The 21,660-nt window shown below is 38.7% G+C and overlaps 1 protein-coding gene across 1 annotated transcript; it reads left to right on the plus strand.

Moving 5' to 3' along the window:
• The first annotated feature begins 15,356 nt into the window (after nucleotides 1-15,356).
• plek (pleckstrin) lies at nucleotides 15,357-20,967 on the plus strand. The gene is made up of 9 exons (XM_071480422.1): nucleotides 15,357-15,581; nucleotides 18,249-18,404; nucleotides 18,654-18,835; nucleotides 19,173-19,264; nucleotides 19,374-19,558; nucleotides 19,741-19,845; nucleotides 20,177-20,260; nucleotides 20,369-20,438; nucleotides 20,588-20,967. The coding sequence occupies exons 1-9, from the start codon at nucleotides 15,540-15,542 to the stop codon at nucleotides 20,725-20,727; spliced, it is 1,056 nt and encodes a 351-aa protein (XP_071336523.1). The 5' UTR covers nucleotides 15,357-15,539; the 3' UTR covers nucleotides 20,728-20,967.
• The last annotated feature ends 693 nt before the right edge of the window (nucleotides 20,968-21,660 follow it).

The following is a 21,660-nucleotide window of genomic DNA, read 5'->3' on the forward strand; positions in this document are numbered from 1 at the left end:
AGCTTGAAGGCACAAGCTTGATTTCTATTCCTTTTGAAACTGGTGTGAAATAGTATCAGTTTGGTCATGTAATGTACTAGTAGAGGCTCAGAGAGCTGCTTCCTGGAATAATGCTGCTATGCTCCTCCAGCTCAATCTGCAGCGCTATAACAGTAACAACAGACTAGGCGTTGCCATTTAGTCTGATTATACTGAGTGTGTGAAAGATGACATGTCACTACTTTACCTGCCTGGTTACCATGGCTGCCGTGTACATGTAAAATACCTTTTTACGTGGAAGTATCATCTTATTTTGCACACTAGAAGAATGTTAGGACATCGGCATCGTGATTTACAAAAGTTGAAGAGCTGACCTCCATTTGCTCCTCACGACAGGGCTCTGATTGTTTATGACCTTCTCCTCTCTTATGTATTGTAAACCTTAACACAGATGAGGTCTAATGACTAATTTGTCATTACTTAATTCCAGAAAAGCAACAGTTAATGAAAAACAATTTATCCAGTTCAATAAGTAAATGAGCTGTTAAATTAATTGACAAAATGTCTCTTATTTGAAAATGTCATTAAATAAATGCTAATTCACATTAAACTAAACCACAAAATGCAAATAAACCAAGCAAATAAACCTTCCTGCACACCAAATTTGAGTAAGTCAAAAGATTCACTTGCAAAAAGTACAGGTATCAATCAAAATTTCAAAGCTTTATTTTCTTCAAATCCAAAACTCAATTTTATGTGTTGTTTTGAAACTCCATTCCAACAAAGTTGCCACTGCTTTTCATAGTCGCACAATTTTTAAACAGGCTTCGAGATAGTCAACCATAATTTGAGTAGTTCATCTTGCAAAAGCAGACAATGCTGTGTCAAATTACTAGGACCTGCTAACTTTTACATGTGGTTTAAACAACCCCCCTTTTATAAACATACAGGAAGCGGAGTAGTGCTGTCATAAAGGTGAATAATAAAGTTTTAGCTGAACAAATGTACTGTGTTAGGTATTTCCCATCTGTGAAACCCCTCGGTGCCAGAAGATTCTCGCTCAATTTAGCATGAGGGGGAGGGTGAGGAACCGCTCAGCGATGGACACCACAGACTGTGTGGCAGTGTGATTGAAAATGCCCAAACAAAGACTGATGTTACGCCAAGATTCAAGAATTTCAGTTGGGAATCTTATTAGGGATTTAAACCTATATTTGAATCTTAGACAGGCATTACAGCAGCTTATGCTTCTCTACACAAACTAAATGACTAAGCTCAACACCGGTATTGAATGTAATTAATCACCAGGTAGAAGCTGGAGAAACCTTATAATGCAATACAGGCTACTTCTCATGAAAATGGTCCTTGAGGTGTCCTTTATCGATTTTCAGGTAGGTTGGAATCATTCGTCCATAAACACTGAGTTTAATCATAATAACTCAACCCGTCTGGTCCAATCAGGGGCTCAGCCAATGAATGTGGAGAGATGTTTAATCTAATCAAAATCCATTCGTGGTTGTCTGACAGATCCATTTGCCAACAGATTTAAAGGATATACTATTGTTGTTAAAGTACAAACAATAACAGATATTTCAGGGGGAATTAGTGCTAAATGGCTCAACACGCAGCACTTGGCCAAACCACAAATCTCACGGTAAGCTCTCGATGAATAAAACATATGTGGATTATATCAAAGAAATACAGAGTTTTTTTGTTTTTTTTTTGGTCTATAAGAAGTCACAGTCCTTCCTTGTTATGCAGATGAAGATGTCAGATCTGGGTCTTTTTTACTATGCTGTAGCATTTCTCGACAGCTTGAATGACTCATAGCACTCCACCAGGGCTGCATCTGACTTTGAATCCAGAGCTAACACTGCTCGGATTTACATAAAGGATATTACTCTCACTCTCATTTTTTTTTCTAGAAATTTGAAATGCATTCACAGTTTTTTTCCCCCTATACTGTACACCTTATCTTTTGTAACATGTGACCTGTTGGTTCTATCCTTGTTAAAGTAAAGTATTCATCTACTGTTTAATTTTTTAAACCAATTTTGACATCTGGTTGCCTGCTGTCAAATGTATTGGCTCCAGGTTTTATTAGCGTTCAAAATAAATGCCACCATGATTAAGTAGTTAATTAATCTTCATGACAGCTCATCATTTTTCATGTGGGTAGCCATCTACTTGTTGATGTCAGAAGATAAATCTTCATTAATTCACAATGAATAAAAAACACATGACATGTTTTTGACCCATTTTTTCATCCATTTCTATGCAAAAGGAAAACAACTCCATTGTTTGTTGTTGCCTTAAGTTTCAGTCCCTTCAATCCCTTTATCAGCTTTTCAAAAATTAGGGGCGTGTTGTCATGGACTTTCTTGTAGCTTTTCATAATTAAATAACATCTTGGAAACTGTGAACACAGTTGACACAGATATTGCAGCACAGAACAAAATGTGCCACATTTAGTTAATATGCCCAAAGTGAGTGCTCACTGTGTTGTGCCTGTGATAAAAAAAAAATATTCAGTGCTTTTTCTCATCTGATTCTCTGCCCCTAAAAATCATATCCTTTCTAATATAATTGTTGCTGGTGATTCTACAAACGGTCTTCTATAATCAGATAATGAACTAGTTAACCTCCCAGGCAGCCCTCTGCTTGGTATGCATGAAACACCACGCATGTTAGGAAGGATTTTGGGCTGAGGATCAGATCAAACAAGAGCCTGGCCAGTGACAGGTGGTTGCCAATCACTCTGTGTGTGTCAGTGGCAGGACGTAGTCAGTCATGAATGCGCCAACTGATTTGGCTCCTCATTCTACACTGTTTACAAGGCAACTGTCAGGACCTAAGAGTGGGGGGGGAGTGACATGAAAAGCGTGGAAGAAGTCATACAGATAGCCATTATTTTCCGTCCATCATTGTCATTATTTAAGTCTAATAACCAGACTACCTACACATAGTAAAACAAATGAGTTCATCAAGACATCAAGAGCAAATTACAATGGATGTAATAGAAGTGATTTGGATGTAATAGTCAGTGAGTCAGATCAAAGTAGAATTGATCAGTATACTGACACTGGAAATATCCTCATTAAAGTGCAAATAACAGGCAGCCTAGGAGAGACACCCTTGGGTTTATGAACAACTCAGTTCGACTGCTGATATAATGAGATATTTTAAAAATTCCCAGGCTGTCCAGTCAATAATCAGTCAGTTAAAATGTGGCATATTTTACTTATAAAGTAATGAGGAACCTCTCTGAAATTGTTGCTGAAATCATATTTTCTCTGCGTGGCACAAGGGCTCCAGATGAACGACAATATTTGGCAGCAGGTTCAGATACACAGGCATAGTGTAGTGGTTTTAGATGTTTAAACACGGTGTACACTGTTATAAAGTCTGCAACCAAAAAGAGCACCATCCAAACCATCATCTCAGAGGTTCCTACTCACAGCTCTCAACAGTGCACCAACATTTGTGATGGGGGAGCGGTGGGTTTCATCCACTTGAGGGTCAAGGGTTGAGGTGCTTGTAACACTCCCTGTCCAGTTAATTGTGAGAATCAGGAAAGACTCACAGTAGAGTAGAGCACATCCCTGATTTGTGGCTGAATGAGATTCACAATATTAATAGCATGAAGCTGCACAGGATGAGATCGTACATTACTAGTACCAGTTACCCATTAAATACTGAACAAAGATTTTCTAATAGTCTTATTAAGAAACAGCTTTATTACCTGTATATAGATAATTAATAAAAATTTTATAACACACTGTAATAAAGACCAATAAACAGTTAAAAAGACATGAGTGTTTCTTATAACTCCTCCTATGCAGCATTCATAACTGGTGTATGAACAGCTAATGAATGACTGAAGAGTTGTAATCAGTCTAGTGTATAGTCACATAGCTTCAGTAGTTTAAATGCATCAGCATTTATAACCGACTGATTTGTACATGTGTATGGTATGGTTAATATAGATGTTATAATAAACTGTAAACTATATTAGTAAATGATAAAAATATCTTATAGTGTGTTATAAAAAATGTTTTAATGAATGTATGATAATGAATGACAGATACAAGATATTATATTAGCTTATAACAATTTTACCTCATAAAGGGTTTATTAATCGCAGGTTAAAGTGTTTATTAATTGCAGGTTTAAAACTGTTTACAGCTGAGTTTAAAACTGAAGACATGCTTACGACTACACTGTGTTACACCGTGTTGAAGCTTCTATTCACTGCAGCTATGAAAGCTTCATGAGAGAAATTCTACTTGTTGACAAATACAGTAATATCTTACATCTGCTCACACCTACATCTCAGTGAATTATAAACCATTAATTGGTTTGTTGTATATATGCTGCTCAAAAATGCTAAGTAGGGAGTTATAATACATTGTTACTTATTATCATTGTAAGATTATTGGATTGTCTTATCAGTACCTGAGGTCATGAAATGTAATGTGCAGAGTTTGAGAGAGACAGCAAAATAAAAGGCAACACAAGATTCGTTCATTTTGATAAACAGGAGTAGCTACAACAACAGAGGTATAACACTCTGAGACTTGAGTGTCCTGAGAGGCAAAAAAGATTATTATGAGAAGAAGCAGTGCAGTGTTTTTTAATGAAAGGTGAGCTCATCTTTAATCCCAGTGCTTGCATTATCCATCTCAGAGCAATTCTAAATTATGCAGTGGATGACATATCATGTGTCAAATACATGCAATCCATAATTAAATTATTTTCAGTAATGAATTAAATGCAAATTAAAATGCCACTCCAGAAATGTATGATTGTTGGATAGCATGTATGAAGCCAACACAGGATAATACATTTGAAATTACAGGTTACAACTTCCGAAACTATAGTACATGGTACAATACTGTATAAATTTTACAACACTGATTATTCTGCATCAAAATTTGACAATGGCAATGTGAAAAAATGACATTATATAAAACTTCAATGTCCTGGTAGAGTCTTTCTGCATATTTAATGTAGGAGTACATATATGTCAGCGCTGGAATCATATATGAGAATTACAATCATAGGAGGAGAATGGATCGACAGTATTAATCAATAATGATTCAATTACAAAGCTACAGTACCAATTAAAAGTTTGGACACAGAATGGGAAAGTGTGTCCAAACCTTTGACTGGTAGTGTACTGTACAGCTTTCATTAAAGAGTACCACTTTAACTCATCGTGCCAACTCTGATTCATTACCCTTCGGCAGTGATCCTCCATGATATGATATGTGTCTATGAAATCTCTATGAAGCCAAAAATACAGAAGCCTGTGATTCATCTGCCAAACTGTAATGAATTGCTGTAAATTTACGGTGGATTTACAACAGTATAGTTCATAGTAATACCGTTAAATATTCATCCTTCTCAGGTAAATTAACAGTTATTGCACTCGGTTAACCAATAGCTTTGGATATACACACCTTCATGCCTTTGTCACTCCAGTCACTTCACTCCAGTCACTCCATCATCGTCCTACTGATTATTGGAGACTAATGTTTCTGTTTCGATGATTACATTTTTAAATTAATCGAACTTCCCATACAACTCATTTTTGAGTGACAAGACGCGTCTGGCTATTTCTGAGCTTGACTTCGGACTGCACAGCTTCACTGAAGAGTAGTTCGCTTATGGTGTGAAATTGGCATTGTCTAGTATTGTTTTGTCTGCAGGGTTATTGAACCATTGGCGTGTCAGATAATGTTTCATTAGGCCTGTTTCACCAGGTTAGATTGCTAAAATTGGCAAACAAAGCTCTGTAGTTCGAGCAACATTAGCAAGCTAACAGCAGACGGTGTTGTTTTCAGCCGTTTCATTAAACAGTTCAGTAAATAAGGTAGAGTATCCTTAGACACTGCAACTGAAGCCAGCCAACAGCCAGTAAAGTTAACTTTATTAAAGTTACTCTCCAGTTCACATTTACTGCAAAAGACCTGTTTCTAAGCTAAACCGTGATACAGCTCTGTGACTCTGTTCTTATACTGAGGACATGTAATAAACTACAGTAATATTCTATTAAATGTGTATTCTCTTGCTTGCTTTTTTTATATTGGGAGATTCCAATGCAAAAGTAACCCATTGTATTACCCTTTGTCAATAAAAAGTAACATGCTGGTATATACTGTAAAATTACAGTAAAGGTCAGTTGTCCTACCGTCATATACTGTAATCCAATATACAGTAGTATCCTGTTAAAATACAGTACATGCACCGTAAAATAACATTAAATTATTGGCATCTCTGCTGCCAGTAATTCACTGTTATTTTATGGTGAAATTGTTTACAGTGCAGGGGAAGGGCAGCCTTTGGAGCTGATGGAGGAGCCAGATGATTTGGACTCCTAATACAGTGGCACATTAAAACCTCTGAAAACACTGACCCTGTGTGCTCTGGCCAGGCCAAAGCTTTGGCAGTGATGTGACCGTGTAAATGTAACTTTGTTAATTGACTGGGATCAAATAATTATACTGTTGCATAGATGCATGGGACAACCTTACAAGAACTGCAGGTTTTAGATGAGTACATTGTACACTCTAAGTAGAAAGACATTTTGGGAGCTCCTCGTAAGCTTTATGAGAGGACTGATACCACTCTCATGTATGTACATTAAATATAAAGCTACCGCACGTAGCCTCTTTGCTTAGGTTAGCACAAAGACTGGAAACACAGGACTTGCACTGGTCAAAGGTAAAAAACAATCCACCTACCGGCACCTCTAGAGCTCACTATTCAACATGTTACACCCTGTTTGTTTAATCCATATAGGTTGGTTATGTGAATTAAGTGAATTAGTTCATTTACTAAAGTGGTGAACTATACCTTTAACAGTTTTGATACAGTTTTGACACAGCTGTTAGATTTTTGATTTCAGCAACTGAAGATGTACATGTCTCTAAACAGTTTATTGATAGTAGGTGTAAGTCCATGACCTGAGTTGCTAAGTTTTTATTTTCCAATACTAAGCTCAGTGTGGGTTGATGATCGCTCCAATTTGTCTTGCTTTCGCTGACTTTGCTTAAAATGCACTGTGAAGGAAGAAAAAGGCCCAAGTGAAAAGACCTGTCTTTATAACTTATGGTTGAAGAGGTCAGAGAAAATCTATACTTGTTTCATATAGAACCACAATATGCAGCAATTCAATCGTTGCTCGAGGCAGGGCAGAGCTATGGATGTGTGGGCTCTCCTGAGGATTTTGGATGCCATCTTTTACATGTTGCCACAATAACCCTTGATTAGTGGAGCGGTTTCTTTTTTCCTGGACAGACTGAAGGAGATTCAAAACTTTTACTTTTGCTTGTTGTGGATCATGACACAAGACTGTGTTTCATAATTGAATGACACAGCTTCCCTCTTTCTCTTGGTTATTTAAGGAGGTATTCCAGGCAAGTTGAGATGGTAGGAGCAGACCCAGAACACACTGGAGGAAGCATATATTCCATCAAGCCTGGGAACGTCACAGAATCCTCCAGGACAAGGAAATAAAATTGGCAGAAAATGTACAAATGGATGGATAACAAAACACTTATGCTGTGTCTCTATTCAAGGGCTGGCCTCTTTAAAGTCTGGATTTGTAGAAATCAAAAGAGACTGCAATTCAGGGTCTTCAACAATTGCAGACAAGCTGTGCTGCCTTTATTTACCCAGCGCAAAACAACCTTTTGAAGCCTTTCAGAACTGTCTGATGGCATTCAGGTGGTCCTTGTCTACTTGTAAAGTGAAATACCACAAAACCACTTTGTATTGTACACCAGCTATTTGCACACAGTTGCTCATTTAAATCATGTGAATAGACTGTATTTATCAGGGATCTGGTACACCATTTATCATAATCTGTTTTTCATTTAGCATCTAAAATGTGTGTGAAATCATCGAGTTTGTCTCAGTGATATTTTGACTTTGTCTGCCATTAGAGGGCAGCTTTCTGCTGGTAAACTTGAAATGTTGAACATTACAAGCTGCCGTTGGCCACCCAAATGCACCATGAAGTTTAGTCTCTGTGAAGTCAAGAGTCTTGTTTTGAGAGCTGAAGCAGGTTGAGAATGCTTCGTGATGACCTGTCCTTCCTCCTGGATGACTAAATGAGTCACACATGAGAGATTAAAAGAAAATGTATTCTGAATTTAAGATATAATATAGACAGACGAGCAGGTGGAGAGGCAAAGAAGAAAGTGAGGTAATAAAATTAAGTCACTTAAATAAGCCACTCAGGTGTAGGCCGCTTCCTGAAGGTCTTTCCTTCTCTTCCTCTTGGCTCCTGAACCAGAAAATCTGATCACACACACACACACACAACTCCAGCGGGTAGGGAGGAAGGAAAGTCCAGTCCGAGAATATGGACAAGGCTTTAATCTGCAGAGACATTGCCATCATGTGTAATTAAAATTTTCAACCACAGTCTTTTGTTTGGTTCTTTTAGCTATAGTTATCGGTGTAGATAAAAACCAACGCACACTATTATCTGACCCTATAAGCTCGGGCAAACCTGACTGATAAAACTTTATAATCCCTTAAAATTTCTCTTAAACAAACCTCTAGTGCTTCCCATCCACATTGCTATTCTACTGTTGTAATCACTTTTGCATGCTTCTGTTCCCACCGAGTTCTGCAGTCATTAACCTGGTGACTGGGGTACTGAAGCTCCTAGACCCCAGAAATCAAACTGTGCGTATGCGTGTGTGCTGTGAGCCCTGTTGTCTCCAGAGAGATTTGATTTATATCCTGCTTCAGTCTGTTGCTTGGCATCCTCTCACTCCCTGCTACCCTCTGTCCCCCAGAGCAGGAGCAAGCCAGCCCTTCCCATCAAAACACATTATTTCCATACCAGTGCTCGCCGGCAGCCACATATACCCACTTTTAATTAAAACTTGATAATTCACAACAGTAGAGCTGTTAGAAAGCATTTTGATACAGATCCCAGATTTTCTTTCATATAACATATCAGAGTAATTCTTGTCTCTCAGAAGAGGTAAATGATCACCACAGTGTATTTTTGGGTGGCATTTTTATCGCAGAAGGTGTAAAGGAAATAAAATACAAGTGTGTCAAAGTCAGATTTCACCGGTTGCAGAGACTGACGGTGATCTGCTTTTATGTCCCAAACAAAGTGCGATCAAGGCTCGAGGCAAATGAATGCACAGCTGGAACAATCTTTCGTCCCAACTTTTAGGGAAAAAAAAATAACATTTCTACATTAATGATGTGGACACAATGGCCCAGCCTGGAGCCACAAGCATGAATGTCAGCATCAATTTTAAGGAGCTAAAGGGACATAACACGGCAGTATCATCCACAGGTGTTGCCAAAGCGCTGCAGATCAAATTGAATTTATGTAAAAACAGGGAAGTAAAAACGATCTTCAGGGCACTGAGATTGAGCAGACAGACAGACGTATGGATACACCTCATCAGTGCTTTGGTCTGATGAGGAGGAGGAGAAATCACCTCAGTGGCTCCGGGCTGTTACTCCAATCGATACTTTTTAAAAGGTTTAGACAAGACACATGAAGGCACTCCAAATCTGTCAGCTTCTGCATTTGGTGTTGCTACTGTGTGGCTGCTGCACTTGTTGCAGATACAATGTAAACATACGGTGAGCCACATTAAGTGAAGATTTTTTTTTAAGCCATAACCAGGTGTGTACGCATGTGATTGTCTTTGTAAAAAAAAAAAAAGAAAGGCAGCTGTTCCCATCCAAAACAATGGGCAGACTTAGCCAGCAGCAAAGCAGGTGTGAGGCTACGAATAAGAGGGCTTATCTGCATTCGAGCAAATGTACTGTAAAAAAGATCACATTTGCATAGTTCTTCATTAAAATGAAACTCTTGCAGGGGGTTGCGAGCAATGGCACTGAGAGATTAGAAAATAAATGTTAGAATAAATGAATTAGCTTGTTCCTCAAGGCTGTTAACAACACAAGGGTGGTGGCGGTTATGGTGGGGGGGTGTATCTACCCTGCAGGGTTCAAAGCACCCTTTCCTCTTCATTTAATTGGCAGACAGAAGAGCCTCCGCCTCCTGCTTCCGACCTAGCCTGCAGGTTTATTAGTCCCACCACAGCAGGCCAACTTCTCCAGCAGCTCATTCATATCACTTTGTTGTCAATTTAGATGGTGGACTTGATGTCTTTGCCCTTTGTCTCCCATTTTATTTTACCCCAACTGATGATTGAATCAAGAGGTAATCAGAGAAAAATTCACCATAAGGAAGAATTGACCCAATGCTTTCGGTCAGACAGATGTGGACGTCTTGTCTGAAGTATGTCTACTTCAGCAAGAAACAGTGACAAGTTTTGCATGAGAATGGATTTTGGCATTAATACAGTTTGGTAGGAATATTATACATTTTTTCTTGGATCTTACTTTTGACACCAAATAAGGTGTGTTTTGTAAGATCTATGTTGTTTTGTCTGAATGTTGTTTTGTTGGAAATAATTCCCCGTGTTGTTGTTTTGTTGTCTTGTTGTCTTTTGGCTGCTCCCATGAGAGGTCACCACAGCAGATCACCATCCGCATGCTTGATTTGGCAAAGGTTTTAATGCTGGATGCCCTTCCTGACACAACCTGGGTTGGGGAGGGTTGGGGATCAATCCTCCAACCCTGGGGATCAGCAGCCAACCTGCTCTAGTGAATTATGATAAATTTAAACACGAGTCTACTTCCTTGCTAGTGGCTCTATGAGACTGTGCTCAGGTATAACAATTACCATGCTGTCATTGCCATTCCTATATCCACATTGCTGGTTTGGCAAAAAAAAAAAGGAGTCTAAATTATTTTAAAATTTTATTCACTCCACTGCTGTTTATTTGTTTTCTCCAAACATTCAAGCGGCTGAACTGCACTAGACGATCAGAGGCAGCTCATAAAATGTGTGCCATGTCATCACATAAAACCACCATGTGTCAAAATGACAGACTTCCAATATGCAAATAATCATCTCCCTTAAAAATCACGATCATTTGACAGGATGAAAAAATATACATCTATCAAAGACCAGCCAGGGCGGTCTCATTACGTTTCCCAGTGAGACTGTAAATGTTATCTTTCATTCTGCCAAAAAATACGTCTGAGTCTGCTGATATCATAAGATCTGAGTTTCAAATAAGGGATCGGCTCAGCATGGGATGTGTGGAAACAGACAAATGTTGTAATGCCCTGAGGGAAGGCCAGTGCCATCTATTAGCACCAGTCTCAGCCTAAAATGTGATTTACTGTTCTGTTTGATTCATGAAGGCGAGTGCGAGGTAGACTGTCGTTAAGTTGAGAAAAGAAGAAAAAACTTTTTTCAGACTGAAGCTTATTGACACACAGTGCTGAAATTGTCATTTTTGTGTGTGAACAAACATATAGTAAAGCTTGTTAGCTCTTCAGTTCATTTCATAACGTGTGTTTTTTTTTTTAATCCATGACAAATATCTTCAGAAATTTCCTGATTCAACTTATATTTTGATCTGTCATCTGAAGTGATCTAGATCTCATCCATCTTAAAAGGCTGACAGGTTTGCAATATACTGTATTTCAAGCACTGACTAAACTCCATCATGCATTTTATGTGTGCCATTCATTGCTTATGTTAACTTTTCGGTCTTTTTCAGTGATAAATATTGATCACTGCTCGTGGCTCTTATAAAACATAGACTTATAAAGCAGACAAACACAAACAGTCTTGAGGGCCTACTTCAGAAGTGGAGAGCTTTATATGAGGGCTAAAAGCTGTGTGCCTGTGTGTTCCTGCTCTGTGTGTGTGCCTGTGGTCCAGGCCGCACAAAATGATAAACAACATTGCAGAAGGTCATGTTAGGAAGTGTGGGAGCACGACAGGAATGGAAAGAGGTAGACAGATTGAGTGTGCCGTGGAAAAGCCATCAACTGCCCCCCCCCCCCCCCCCCCCCCCCCACCCCCCCCCACCCCCCCCCCCCACCCAAACTCCCCTCCCATTTTCAGCTCAGTGCACTCTTTAGCAGAATTATTGATGGTTCTTGTGAGGTACAGAGGACTGGAATGAAGATGTCTCAATCCCTAGGCTGCAAAACAAGAGCCAAGGCAAAGGGTGGGGCAGCCAGAGGAACAACACATGCAGTATTTATTGCTGTGTTCAATATGAAGGGAGAGAGGAAGAAAAATGGAAGTGATCTCTGAAGTGGAGCAACACACAACTCATCCTATACTGCTGTTACTGTATTAGCAGTTGTGGAGGAAGCAGTCGTTTACAAAAGTAGGTGTGGCAATAACACAGCATGAAAAAACCAAGAGTCACCGAGAGTGATCCCCTTAGTGTGCAAGTATGTGACGTGATCCAGTGTTGATATAGAAATATTAATTACAGCAGTTTCAAATACAGAAACAAACTCCGAGTATTTTCCGAGAAATATTGTGAGTGGAAGTAAAGGGTGGCTATACTGTGTGGTTTTCAGTGAGGATCTGAGGGGAAGGTCCACCTTTTACTTCAGAGTGTTGCATTTTAACTGAAAAGAGTGGGAGGAACATCAGGGATACACGCAGTTAAAGGTCTTGGTTAGGAAACTGGAAAGAGCTTTTTCTTTCTCTATTTATTATATAGGAACTTACAGTATCTTATCTTGAAGTTCAAGGTAAATGTGTATACTACAAGTACTCCTTGTAGGTGGGAAGGTTTGCGTGGTTGGAAGAGAGCAAGTGTTTTTTTTTTTTGTGCAGATCTGTGTCTTCAGTTTCATCATGCTTACAGTACATTACTCGTCTCCTCTGAGCTAACAGATCCATGTCTTCTTTCTATTCCCACGATGTACAGTACATCATTATACACTACTTTATGCACTGCATGTAGATAAAAAGGCAGCACGGGGGTGAAGAAGAAAGACGTGATTTCAAAAATCAACCAAAAGGGTGTTTTGATTGTGAATCCCTTTCTCTGAGCTTTTGTCATTGCACCTTTATGTATCTCACACAAAGAAGACCAGGGTTATATATATATATATATATATATATATATATATATATATATATATATATATATATATATATATATATATATATATATATATATATATATATATATATATATATATATATATATATATATATATATATATATTTGTTTGTTTGTTTGTTTGTTTTTTGAAGCTGTCCTTGATGCCTGGTCTTGATTAGAACAAGAGATTACAAATGTTCTGTAGTGTCCTCTTCACTTCTTCTTTCAGTGAAATTAACATTCCATGCATCGAGCCCCTTTTCAATCACCACCACAGAGAGATGACTCTTATGCTGGCAGTTCATGAAACTAACTGCCTCAAGATCCATCAATAAACTCGTAAACACCAGCCCCCTTGATGTTTATTCATAACATGAGCAGGAGGAAGGTATGATTCGAGGCAGACGGACAACACTATGGCTGCTGTCCCTTTTGATAACGGTCACAGAGAGCATTGCCATGATCCATGTTTACAGTGTAAATGAGCTCATCATCAGGAGGTGACTTTTCATGGTATGGTCTTAATAAAATGATGGTTGATTGAAATGAGGCAGCTAATTTAATCCTCTCTCCATTAGGAGGATTACTGGACACATAAGATAGTTATTAACAAGCATCATGTATAGCTAATTAATGACTGATTTCAAAACCCTGCTAGAGTTTTATCTGTGCCACTGTGTAATGTGGCATTTAACAATTTTATACTTTTCTGACCATTGTATATTATGATTTTTGTTCTGTTTCTCATTTCTGTTTTAGTTCTTGTGTAGCCCTGAATGCAGAGCAGCAGTTTATTTCTTTTTAAATGTGTTTTTGGGGCCCTCTAGAGGTGCATTAACAACATCACATGTCAGTAAGTTTGTAAGTTGCTTCATACAGGTGAATAAGAAGAATCAAAATGAACTGAAAGCACAGTATGTGTAGGAATTTTGTATTCTTTTGTGTAGTACATTGTCTTAAAGTATTAGTGAAATTAAACGCAAAGTACAAAGAAATCTTTATTGATTCAGTCACAATCTTCCAAAATAACTCAAACCTGCACCCAGCGCCCAGTGTTTCATCCCTGCCAGTCACTTCATTGTTGGATCTTGTCAGTCCTCTGACACAAGCAGCTGGGTCACCATGTTGATGAGAGCTGGCACCTCAGATACTAGGACTTCCTTCCAAGCCATGAAGTGACCACAGTTTGTGACACTGCATGCTGTGACACATGCTCTGATAAGGAGTGAGTGAGTTCTGCTGTATTCTGTGGCAACTAAAGATAAATGACTTGGGACTGTGACTGCACGCCTAAGAGAGCATCTCCATGTTTATGAGTAATAAAGAGATGATATGTACTGCATTATATGGTCTATGTAATATTTTATAATATGTAATATATTAAGTTTAATTAAAAAGACTGCATTTTTTTCAATTGCAATTTATTTTTCCATTTTGTTTTGAAGTCAGTCCACGTCACTATGACTACAACACACTTTAGCCTCACTGAGATATAAGGAAAAGACTAATACTTTTCCAGAAATAGATCCACTGGAGTGTGACTCAGGTCAGCTGTAAAACATGTACTTATAGTTAGTCATAGTCTAGCTAAATATAAGTTTATGTGGGTCAAGTTTTTTTTTTTTTTGTGAATGCAATATTAATGATGACAGAACTGCAATTTGTTTCTGGTGCCTTTCAAGACACGCAGGGTTGGTCATCGGACAAAAGGTAAAAACTACAGCACAAACATATGAAAGACAACCACAAGAAATAAAGGTCGACTTTCAATTCAATTCAATTCAATTTTATTTGTATAGCGCCAAATCATAATATACATTATCTCAAGGCACTTTACAGGGTAAGGTCAAGACCTTACTTTGTTACAGAGAATAACCCAACAGTTCCCACAAAGAGCAAGCGCTTGGCGACAGGGGGGAGGAAAAACTCCCTTTTAACAGGAAGAAACAAACTTTAGGAGAGGATAGTCTATTTATATACGAGCATATATGAACATGAGGAAGATAAAGTACGAAAAAAAAGTAGACAGTAAAAAATAGCTCAAGATGTATTAGAGGAAATACAAATCCAGTAAAGGCAATTGCAAAGTACAGCAGAGTTTAATTTGCATTTGAAAGTGGTTCAACTTTGGGCACATTTACTGTAAGATCATCAGGAAGTTGGTTCTGTCTGGGGTGCACTGTGGTTTTTTTTGTTTTTTTTTTTAACTTAGCCACGTCTGTTTAAAATGGTACGCCAACTCATGCAGATTAATTTTATTGTAACTTGTCCAAATATTTTCATCAAAACGTTCAGGCTACCTCTTTATATTTACCAGTTATTTATTTAATTTACATATATCAGCCAAAAGCAGCAGCTACAACTAATAATACCATGGGGAAGAGGAAGCTGGTTGACCAGTAGTTGTCACAAACCCAGCAGCACGACTTCCTGCTTGTGTATCTGTGTGTGATTGCAGCTTTGAAAGAGAGGCAGAGAGAGAAAAGGAGAGAGAGAGAGATAGTTGGTGGATTGGGTGGCAAACGGCTTTGACAGTCACTAAAAACGTTGCAGTCGACAGCAGCAGAGAGCAGAATAATGGAGCCAGAAGAGATCAGAGAGGGATACTTGGTGAAAAAGGTAAGAACTACAGGAAAATACAATTCATCTCCTATGGTTGCATCTGAGGAGCTTGAACCTGTTCTTGTCAAGTCTCACATTTACAATATTATAGTAGAAATAATATTAAAACACAACTTCAGTGGCACTGTAATGAAAGGTACACTCTGGATTACCAGAGATGCTTAAAGGTTCCACTTTATAACGACACACCCAATACGACTTTGTGTCTTGTGTGAAAAAAAATACTAACTTCAAAGTGATGCAGTTGCAATAGCAGATGTGAGTGACAGAATAAAGTTCAGAAGGTGTCACAAAAGTGCCACGTTTAAGTTTTCAAACCATGATGTGACAACCACTGCAGTGAAAAACAATCACTCACTGTCAGTGCAGGTCTACGGTAAGTTGGTACCTAAAACTGGAAAAGAACTACAAACGTAAACATCCAAAAAAAACGTCACTGCAACACAGTTTCCTGGACAAATAGAAGAGTAATGTTGTTCCACATCTACAGGAACAGTTGTGAATGTCACATGAAAGTTGCTACATAAGACAAAAAAACCCACTTCTGTACTACAGCCACAAAAAAAAAGCCAGTTCCTGCTTCTGTTCAGAGCCCAGAGTAAAACGTGTTTTTCCAGATCAAGTCCAGTGTAACTTTTTACTTTTGCTTTATGAACCATATGTTGATTAAGTGCTTAAGTGCTGTTGATCAAGTGTGTCCATTTTATTATTCTTTTTTCATTTAGTTTACATTTGGTGGTATTCAACAGACCTTTATTACCCTGTATATACTGTAGATTCTTTTCATTTTGTCCTGAAGCACTGTGTGAACCCTGTTTCAACACCATGGGTGGTACGAGTAGTCACAGATGTGCGTAATGGTTGTGACTGTAGGTGTGCTCAGAGAACATTTCTTCATCGTGGACAGAGTGGTAGAACAGTCAGCAGTATTATGCAAACAGCTGAATAATGGTGTGGCTATTTCCATTCATAAGTTACTGTTCGTCAGTAAAGATGCAATGGAACACTTCAGTCAAGGCAAATAGTTGGTCAGACAGGAAACTTGTAATGTCGAGCATTAAAAGCTCTTGTACCTCAAGCATTTATTTCATGTAAGCAGATTAAAAAACAAACGTTGAAGGATAAGACTCTTATGTTTTTTATCAGTATTTCTTGTGTAACCAAACCCGTGCAGCTAATTCCTCTATTGTGGCTGAAAATAGTCACTAACAAATGCACTATGTATCCTAGTATTGTTTGCTAAAAAACTGCAGTTCCCAGCCATTCGGGAAATTACTCAGTCTTTTTGAAAATAAAAATGAAACTAGATATTTATAACAATTTTTTTTTTGGTGAAAGTTTTACTTCTTCAAATTTTCTTTACAAATCAGTTTGGGGATGTGAGCCACAAACAGGGCAGGGAGGTCAGAAAGTTCTGAGATGTCAATGAATCGTTGTGGAGTTTGGTTTTCTCATGAAATTTGTTAACAGTAAGACAAGTCATTGTTAATACTGGGAAGAGAAATCAGCAGTGTGTATATGTTGGCCTATCCGGTCTTAATACAATTTTATGCTCCTCGAAAGAACCGAGCTAAACATTTGATATCCATAAGAAGATATATTTGTGGTTTTAAATCTTTAAGTACCAAAAAAATCTCTGTAAAGTTTTACTTCTTTCTTTCTCTCTGAAGCTCTAGTAACAACAGGTCACAACAGGTTACAGAAGTCCTGACCGCTCGTTTTAAGGCTCAGTTTCTGAATATGGGCCGTGTGCATTACTCTGCGGAATGAGCGATTTGATACTCTCACAGTATTAAAGTAGTACGTAGAAGTGTTTTCATGACACGGAAATCTCGCTTCATGCAATATGAGACCTTTCAGAATTAGCTGAATTTGAAGTGTATTATTCCTCAAATAAATGACGATTGGTTCAGTATTCTGCTACACACAGTGCAGGACATGACAAGAATGACACATAACACATAACAAGAATGACAACTACAGTTGCTCAGAGGGAAAAGCTGATATTCCAACATTGTATTGTTCTGTTTCTCTTACCCTGCATAGCTACATGTTTAGAGCGCAGCCACAGTTCTGCACACAGCTTTCTTGCGGAGCTAGAAGTCACGTGTTTGAGGGCAGATACATTTTGGTATATAAGTCTTTGTTTCTAACATAAGTTTTGTAACTTTAAATGTTGTACATTCTCAGAAGCATGCCCGGCTGAAAAGACTAACACTGGTCAAAAAAGTTGCTTCAGTTTCCTGTGGAAGGAAGCAGAGGACACTGAACAGGGCATGATAGTTTGTTCAAAATCAAATCCAGTACACTGGAGCAAAACCAAATAAACAAAAAAACAAAAAACAAAAAAACAAACTCAAACTGGTCATGGGAGGAGTTGCCAAAGCCTGGGATTTTTCTTCAGCATATAAATTATCAGAAGTCTTTACTGTAGACTCATTTCTGTGTTTTCATGTACGGGGGCTATTCATGGTGGTTATGTTTGGACTAGGGAGAAGATTAGGAGGAAGATCATGAGGACTTTAAAAGGAGATGCTAAACTAGGCATACATCTAAATATTCAGTCAATGTACAACATGCCCTTTGTAGCAACTCCTTCCTGGTCCAATTCTTTTGCACTTTTCCTCAAGTCTGCCTGTGGTCACCTTTCTTATTGATCCTCAGGGTACGGTGCTAAACTCCTGGAAGGCAGTGTGGGTGGTGCTGTCAGAGGATGGGATGGAATTCTATAAAAAGAAAACAGACCGGTCTCCGAAAGGAATGATCCCTCTAAAGGGAGCAACACTTATCAGTCCTTGCCAGGACTTTGGCAAGAGGACGGTAAGAAAATTATACCTTATATGTAAAAGTATACCTGTTTGTAGATATTGAAGAAGAAGAAAACTGTGAAAACAGTGAGGATTAATCATAAAGTTCAGGACTGCTATTTGTGTTTAAGATTCAAAATACTGGATTTAATGAATTTCCGTCCGCTAAATAAGACATTTCTTTTCAAATGAGTTAATTAGACAAGACAGAAACAAAACCACGTAGTATAAAACCGTGACTGACTAATAATGCTCCATTTAGCTGGTTTTCAAGATTACCACTGACAAGAAGCAGGACCACTTCTTCCAAGCCTCATATGTGGAGGAGAGAGAGTTTTGGGTCAAGGACATCAAGAGAGCCATTACCTGCCTGCAGGGGGGGAAGAAGTTTGCCAGGAAGTCCACAAGACGCTCCATTCGCCTGCCTGACACAGTAAACCTGAAGTATGTTCTGTGAGACCTTTTTGGTGGTGGAAAAAATAATTCGAGAAGGGCTGTTGATGGATTCATTTTATTCTAGGTATTTACCTCGGCCAAGCCCCACCCTCCTCAGGTCCACACTGTGTGTAGTAACAATAGAGGCATCAGTCAGAATTCGGAGTAATTTCTGAAACAACGCTTCCATGATTTCAGACGGTAGACAAAAACAGACAGACGCTAAGCTGTTGTTTTCTTGATTGTCTGGCACAGGGGTTAAGTGAAGGGTCAATTGCTTGTGCTTAGTGATAGAGTAATAGTATGGTAAGACACGTTGACAGTGTTCACATTGTGTGTTTCCCAGTGAACTCTACACACTGATGAAAGACCAGGATGACGGAGTGAAAGAGTTAAAACTGGAGCAGGAGGGTCGAGTCTTCAACCACTGCTTCACCGGTACTGCCATGTTGGTTTTATTGATGTTACACATGTAGAGGAAGTTTTTTGTTTTGTTTTGTTTTGTTTTTTTCTCACAATATTTAACTCCTTCCCTACTTTTGCTCAGGTGCAACAGTGATAGAGTGGCTGATTTCAAAGGAGAAAGCAAGAAACAGGCCTGAGGCCCTGATGTTAGCAACAGGGCTCATGAATGAAGGTTTTCTCCAGCCTGCAGGGGACCTGGCAAAAGATGGAGCTGAGAGTGGAGAGCAAACAGTCTTCTTAGATCAGACAAAGGCCCTTTACTACTTTGTAAGATCAAAACTTATGACAAAGTATTTTATCTTTGTCAGAAATTGAAATTTGTCTTTTTTTTCTTTTTTTTTTGACAAATACAGCAAAACAAAAAATCAGTATTAATAATCAGTACTAATATTTATCTAAAAAAATCAGTGTTTCTATGTAATGTGTATGGCTCTGTTTGTGTGCGGCAGGTAGACAGTGGGTTCTTCTGTGAAGGCTACTCAAGTGATGAAGATGTGCTTGTGAAGGAAGAATTCAGAGGAAATATCATAAAACAGGGGTGCTTACTGAAACAGGTGACTCAGAAAGCAAGCTCAAATGTCACATCGTTTTTGTTGCATGTGCTGTTTTTTACATTGTTGCTATGCAAAGCTTAAAAATATTAGCAATAAGAGGGCATTGTACTATGTTGTCCCTCTGCAAAACATCACACCTGTTTAAATTAGCTGTCACATTCATACACTGTCATGAAGATAAAAAAAATAACACACAGCAGGCCATTCTTCCTGTTTTTATAATAAGTAATTTGTCACCTTCATTGAAAGAGGAAGTCCGGTTCATTTGCTTGTTTTCTGTCATGTGGTGTTCAGCTCATCAGATAAAGCCTGTTGTGTTATTTGTCCACAGGGACATAGGAGAAAAAACTGGAAAGTGCGAAAGTTCATACTGAGAGATGACCCTGCATATATGCATTATTATGACCCCACAAAGGTAACTGTACAAAGTACAATCTGAAACACAGAAAAACATTGAGTTTCCTCGTCTCACATATGTTGTCTTGCTCCTACTTTCTTCCTTCTTCTGTCTCCTTCCTGTCAGGGTGATGACCCTCTGGGATCGATCCATCTCCGTGGGTCTGTGGTTACAGCTGTGGAGTATGTTCCTGATGGTGAGTGAGACCACTGTCACGTGACAAACAGGCAGTTGCTTCCCCACTGTGACAGACTGTACCAGGAAATATAATTGGTGTTTACTGCCAGTAGTTTCTTTTCAACTCATCCCTTTTAACTCCTCCTACTCATCTTTTCCTGGTTTCAGCCAAAAAATATGACATTGACGGCAACCTCTTTGAGATCATCACCTCAGATGAGGTTCACTACTTCCTCCAAGCTGCTACAGGCGAAGAAAGAAAGGAGTGGATCAAAGCAATACAGGCAGTGTCAAAAAGTGGAAAATAACAGGAGCAGTGAAGCAGCAGTGCAGTGTCTGCGAGCCACAGTCGATCCTACTGATCATAAAATTTTGATAGATCTGTAATTACATTTAACAGTGTGTCAGCTAAGTGTAACTAAAACATTATCATAATATTGTGCTGTGTCATTCTAGAGTAAGTTTCTCCCCTCTCTACACTATCAAACTATGTTTTTGTCCAGTATGTAACTAATTAAAGAGAAATAAAAGTCATATTATTATCTAAATTTAACAATTTAAAGCTTTATCACTAATGCCTAATTACATTTTTGTCTACAAATTATGTTGCACTGCTGTTGTAATTAGTATACACCACCAAAGGCCTGCAGCCACTACCTATGTATACCTCGAGGTGCTGCAATGCCCAAATCAGTGAGAGTGCCTCTTTATCTACAATAGAAGTGAAACTTGCATGAGAAAAAGCTGACTGCCCTCTCAAAACCAGGTGTATCCTGTTGCAACAACGCGGCACCAGCACCCATATTGCTGGCATCCACTTTGAGCTGAAATGATTCCTCAAGATGAAGGGCTGCAAGCACTGGAGCATAAGTGAAAAGACCTTGAACATCATCAGAAAGGTTTCTGACAAAGACCTGACCATTTGGACCTTTGGTCTCACCAGGTCAGTCGAGGGAGCAACTACAAATAAGAAGTTCTCACAGAACCCTCGGTAATAACCTGCTATCTCAAAAAACCAAGTAAACTCTTTCTTTGTTGTGGTAGAAGAAAGCTTCTCAATAGCCACTTTTGCTCTTACAGGATGCACTGTACCCTCCCCAACCACTTTACTCTGCTCTGTCATTGTAGCCTCAACAAACACATTTTGCTAAGTTTGCCATGAGGTTTGCCCAGGCCAGGTAATCAAATATGGCTTGGATGCACTACATATGTTCTGGCCACATGTCACTATACACCACTGT

Source organism: Trachinotus anak, unplaced genomic scaffold (genome assembly GCF_046630095.1).
Source record: "Trachinotus anak isolate AG129_WGS33_773 ecotype Australia unplaced genomic scaffold, CSIRO_AGI_Tana_v1 ptg000007l, whole genome shotgun sequence".
NCBI lineage: Eukaryota > Metazoa > Chordata > Actinopteri > Carangiformes > Carangidae > Trachinotus > Trachinotus anak.

Coding starts and splice junctions, on each gene's coding strand:
- plek (XM_071480422.1), top strand. CDS start 15,540: ATGGAGCCAGAAGAGATCAGAGAGGGATACTTGGTGAAAAAG. Junction 18,405..18,653: donor AGGACTTTGGCAAGAGGACG/GTAAGAAAATTA, acceptor TGCTCCATTTAG/CTGGTTTTCAAGATTACCAC. Junction 20,261..20,368: donor ATTATTATGACCCCACAAAG/GTAACTGTACAA, acceptor CCTTCCTGTCAG/GGTGATGACCCTCTGGGATC.